Here is a 4,992-nt window from a genome sequence, read left to right on the forward strand (position 1 = left end):
GATATTTATTTAAATTACAGAATTTGCATTAGAACATGGTTTGGATGTTGGGAGGACAAATATTATTTTCAATAAACAGATAGGATAAAAAAAAAATATTTGTGTGGAAAAATTTGCAAAAACATCGTGGGAGAAGGTTTTCATTTTGCAGCCTTCCTTGTAAAACCGAGCAACTCCGTTTGTTTGTCCGAGGGAGCAACGGTAACCAAGGGGCGGGGCTTACCGATAGATCAATTCCGCGTACCGTAGACTTGTTTTACTCTCAGTCACCAGCAGATGGCGCCGTTTCTGTTCTTCACTAAACTTGCACAGCAAGAAGGAAAAAACAGTCCTTCTACTGAGGGTTTGTTGTGCTTAGATACATATTTCCAATTTATCGCTTGATTTAGTGCAGATTCGATCGATAAATTCACTGTTAATACCCCTCGAGAACAAATATTCAGTTTTGCGTTTGGAGTGACTGTCATCTCAAAACTAAACTGATGGACGTTACTTCAAAAAAAAACAAAAAACTAATAAATAAAAATCTTGTTTAAAGACGTTAACGTGCTGTCATTATTATTTACACGATCCACATTTTACAATTTTTATAAATAACTTATTTTTTTTATTTTACCTGGTGATCCAATATTCCAAAATCGGTCTATCGAGCCTTAACCAATCAAAGTCTCAAAAATCACAGCAGTTTCACTGATTGGTCAGAGACCTGGGATTCTTATCCGTGCGCTCTTTAAATCTCCCTCCGTTCTGGTCTGAGCCTTTGCAACGCTTTATATACACGTTAAAAAAGTCCTTTAACCCTCCAGTTACTTCTTTGCTTTTATTCAGTGCCGAGCAAAGCAATAACGATGGTCGAGCAGTTCGTTGGTAAATGGAAAATGACTTCCAGTGACAATTTTGACGAATACATGAAGGCTGTAGGTAAGATGCACTAATTCCTACGCAGCTAGGTTTTATTATTATTATTACGCACGGTAGCTTTTCGTCCAGCTCTGTTAGTCGTAATAGCACTAACGCCTTTATCTGTACTGCGAGCAAATCTGTTTTTGCGCGCAGGTGCTGGTTTCGCTTCCAGGCAAATGGCTAACCTGGCAAAACCCAGTCTGTCGATTGCCGTGGATGAGCAGGGGTTCATCTCCATGAAGGCCGTCACTACCTTCAAGACCCTGGAAATCAAATTCAAATTAGACGAAGAATTCGACGAGACGACGGCAGACGACAGGAAAGTCCGGGTGAGGACCAAAAAAATGATATTATGCAGACTTTTCTGTTTTGATAAGCGCATGTATGTGTGCGTGGAAAGTAGTTTATTATTTATTATATTATTATTTCCATTCTCTTCAGACTACTATAAGCCTGGGGGATGGCAAACTCATTCAAAAGCAGACCTGGGAGGGGAAGAGCACAATAATCGAGAGAGAGATTCAAGACTGCAAAATGATAGCGGTACGCGTTCAAGACCAATGTTTTGTTTACCTGCACGATTTTTACCTCTTATTACACAAAAGCCGGCTTAGGCTTTTCGGTGTCGCGTCCATCGTTCAGCATCTTTCTTTTTGTCTCTCTTTAGAAATGTATCATGGACGATGTGGTGGCTGTCAGGACATATGAGAAAGATGCGTGATGAAAGACGCACGAACTCTGGGCTTTAAGACCAGTTTAAGACCTCACTGGGTTTTCGTTTGGTTGAATTTGACTGGTCTGATGTGGGTATACGAATCGCTTTGCTGCAACTGGTTTTTATTTTGCTTTGTAAACATAATAAAAAATACAAACGATCAAATACGGCTTTATTCATTTTTCTAACGATTTGTGGGGTTGTGATATGTATTTGTTCCTATATGTGACCACCAAACAAGCCATATGGGTCCATTTTTTTTTTTAAATCAAGATTTATACATAATCTGAAAGCTGAATAAATAGCATTTCCGTCGGTGCATGGTTTATGATAGGACAATATTTAGCAGAGCTGCAACTTTTTGAAAATCTGGAATCTGAGGGTGCAAAAAAAAATTCATATTATTGAGAAAATCATCTTTAAAGTTCTTATCAATGCATATTACAAATCAAAAATCAAGGTTTGATATTTACAGCAGGACGTATTTTATGCTGCATGATCTTAATATCCTACTAATTGTTTTGTTATTTTTTTGCAAAAATGTATGCATTTATCGTGTCGCAGGCTATTGCTACAAATACACCTCTTGCGAAAAAAAATTGTAAAACGACGACACGCAATCACCAGCCGAGCGAGTGTGTTATTACATAACACAGCATAACATAAATATGGTCAGGTAATACTACAGCAGACGCTTTCATTTGTATTCGGAACCAATAAAATGCTAATCACTAAGCAAGAAAGCACTGGAGTGAGCATCACTGCAGCTCTAGAATATGAACATCATATATACGATATGCATTAAACAGCAATGGCCGTGCAGGTGTGTGCTGCCTATGGGCCCGCAGCGAAAACGATTTCCATTCATCTGCGAAATAAAACTGAAAACAGCCTACATTTCACCTCAAATGGCCGCCGTGGCAAGATGCTCGACACCCAATCGCAACCGTAAAAGAAAAAAGGAAAAGATACGATCCGAGCAGCATTCGTCGGCGGCCCCCCGGTGCCCGGTGAACATGTGATGTGTTAATCCTCGGCAGTCTAGTGGTTCACAATGCCTTCCTGAGTCTAATAACCTCAATACCCCCCAGGATTAACACTGGAGGGGCTGACCGTGCGCTCCTTGCAAACTTCTGCTTCTAAAATATACATTCTTCTTTTTGTGATCCTAATCTTACCCAGTCTTATAATGCAATTTATATTAAAGCACGTGGTGCGAAAGAGGATTTTGATTTATTTGTAAGGATTAATATGCATTAGGCAGGAGCGAAAGTGTAGTTTGAGCTAATAATGTTTTCGGGGGAGGCAGCAAGAACGGTGCGTTGATGTGCTTTTAATTAGCTTTCTGGGAAACATGTCAAATGATGCAAGTTTTTTATGATGCTGTTTTTATATTATTTATTAATAATTACAGTAAAACAGCTACAGCAACAATAATTCCTTTGCACAAATTACATCAAATGATGCAAGCTTTATAGTGTCATGATATCGTATTTATATTATTATTAATGACAATTCCTTTGCATATAAACTTAAAATGTTATACACACACACACACACACACACACACACACACATACATACATACATATACATACATATATATATATATATATATATATATATATATATATATATATATATATATATATATATATGAAGAGTTTGTTTTATTGTGCTTGATTGTTAGTTAGCTGTAATTGAAATGCAAAATATTTTAGAAAATTATCTGTGTTTGCAAATGAACTTAATTAAATTTCATTATTATTAACAATATTATAATTTCTTTGTAAAAATGTCAAAAATGCGGTATTTCTGTACGACTTCAGTCAGTGTTATATCAAATGATGCAAGCTTTAAAGGGTCATGAGACAGATTTAAGTCTGAGAAAGTGAAGCCTTGCTCTTTTCTCTCAAAGGTCCATTGTTTCCTAGAATTTACTTGTAAGGGACACCATATTAAGAATGTCCTTCAATTTTTCCATGAGCTTAAAATTTCAGGGAATTTGATAATACAGTGCAGCAGGACGCTGGGAGCGCACTGTTTGCTTTGAATTCATATACATTTCAAGTTATTAGGAGTTATCTGGCAGCGGAATAGATGTAAATAGTTTCCCGTTACAATTTAAAGTACTAAAAATGAAACAGGGCTCATAAATATAAATGTTTGATACACCAACAAATGATGCTTAATGTTTGAGAAGCAAATGTTAGATATTTTAGTGGACTGAACGTGTGAGTCAGTGAGGTAAAGTGTGTTTGATGTGTATGTAGTAAACCTTTTTTTTTTAACAGCGAAAACAGTGAAATTAGCAAAAATTTAATTCGACACTGGTACGCTAAAGGCTGTTTTTGCTCTTAAGGTAATAACAAAGAAAAGAATAATGAAAAAACGACAGGCCACATAGAAGTTAACTGTACATAAAAATTACAGTGAAAGCTGTAAGTTGTCAAAATCAAAGATTTACCGCTTTTGATGCATTTTCGACTTGATGTATGAAGACATTACAACACTGCCATCTGGTGTTTAGTTTCAGCTTCATCATATTTTCAGTCCAATCTCTTTTGCATTAGGTTTAAAATGTAATTTAGTCACGCAAATTATGTAGAGTCATGCAGACAGTTAAACACAGTATTTGTCTTTTATGTTTCGAAAACGATTATTCTATGTAGTGTTTAAACTCAATATATTGGTCACAATTTTGGTCTGTTGAAAAAGGATTAAAGTTTGAACGATTTTAAACCATTGAGTATTATGTAGCATAACTTTTAATGCATGCAGGTGCCATAAAAATGATTAAAAATTAAAAGTTATATAAAGGCAAACATAAAATACCTCTTTAAAAAAACCCTATTACCATTACCCATTAATTGCTAAGGAAACAATAAACTATATATATATATATATATATATATATATATATATATATATATATATATATATATATATATATATATATATATATGTATTTATAAAATAGGCCTATGTAAAAAAGAAAAAGAGATCGATGGCTTTTGTTTCTTAATTACCAGCATATTGCACGTTGATACATATAAACGGAATTGAATTAAATAGTCATTTAATATATATATATATTATATTATAACTCTTACAACATGATTAATTTGACAAAATAACACAGAGCAAGCTGAACAAACTTGAAATAACTCCAGCAGTGGCAGCCAATTAGCTGATGTTTAGCATTGAATTGCTTTTTTTATATGTGTGCAAAGTGTGTACTCAAATAATTTATTTTAGAAATATTGGTACAAACAAACCAATGGCAACCATTTCTGCCAAAATAGGATAGTTATAAAAGTTATTGTTTTTTTTTTTTAAACGATGGGACTTTTATTTTGACATGCCGGATTTTA

General features: G+C 34.8%; 1 protein-coding gene across 1 annotated transcript; it reads left to right on the forward strand.

The window, feature by feature from the left end:
• The first annotated feature begins 733 nt into the window (after positions 1-733).
• Positions 734-1,783, forward strand: fabp4b (fatty acid binding protein 4b). Its single transcript, XM_043260376.1, has 4 exons — positions 734-921; positions 1,057-1,232; positions 1,345-1,446; positions 1,571-1,783. Exons 1-4 carry the CDS (start codon positions 849-851, stop codon positions 1,622-1,624), a joined length of 405 nt encoding a protein of 134 aa, XP_043116311.1. The 5' UTR covers positions 734-848; the 3' UTR covers positions 1,625-1,783.
• Positions 1,784-4,992: the final 3,209 nt, after the last annotated feature.

The sequence above is a fragment of the Puntigrus tetrazona genome, chromosome 16, assembly GCF_018831695.1.
Source record: "Puntigrus tetrazona isolate hp1 chromosome 16, ASM1883169v1, whole genome shotgun sequence".
Classification (NCBI taxonomy): domain Eukaryota; kingdom Metazoa; phylum Chordata; class Actinopteri; order Cypriniformes; family Cyprinidae; genus Puntigrus; species Puntigrus tetrazona.

Excerpts from the sequence above, each read along its gene's own strand:
- fabp4b (XM_043260376.1), top strand. The coding sequence starts at position 849 with ATGGTCGAGCAGTTCGTTGGTAAATGGAAAATGACTTCCAGTGACAAT. Across the intron at positions 1,233-1,344 it reads CAGACGACAGGAAAGTCCGG|ACTACTATAAGCCTGGGGGA; the intron begins GTGAGGACCAAA and ends CATTCTCTTCAG. Across the intron at positions 1,447-1,570 it reads AAGACTGCAAAATGATAGCG|AAATGTATCATGGACGATGT; the intron begins GTACGCGTTCAA and ends GTCTCTCTTTAG.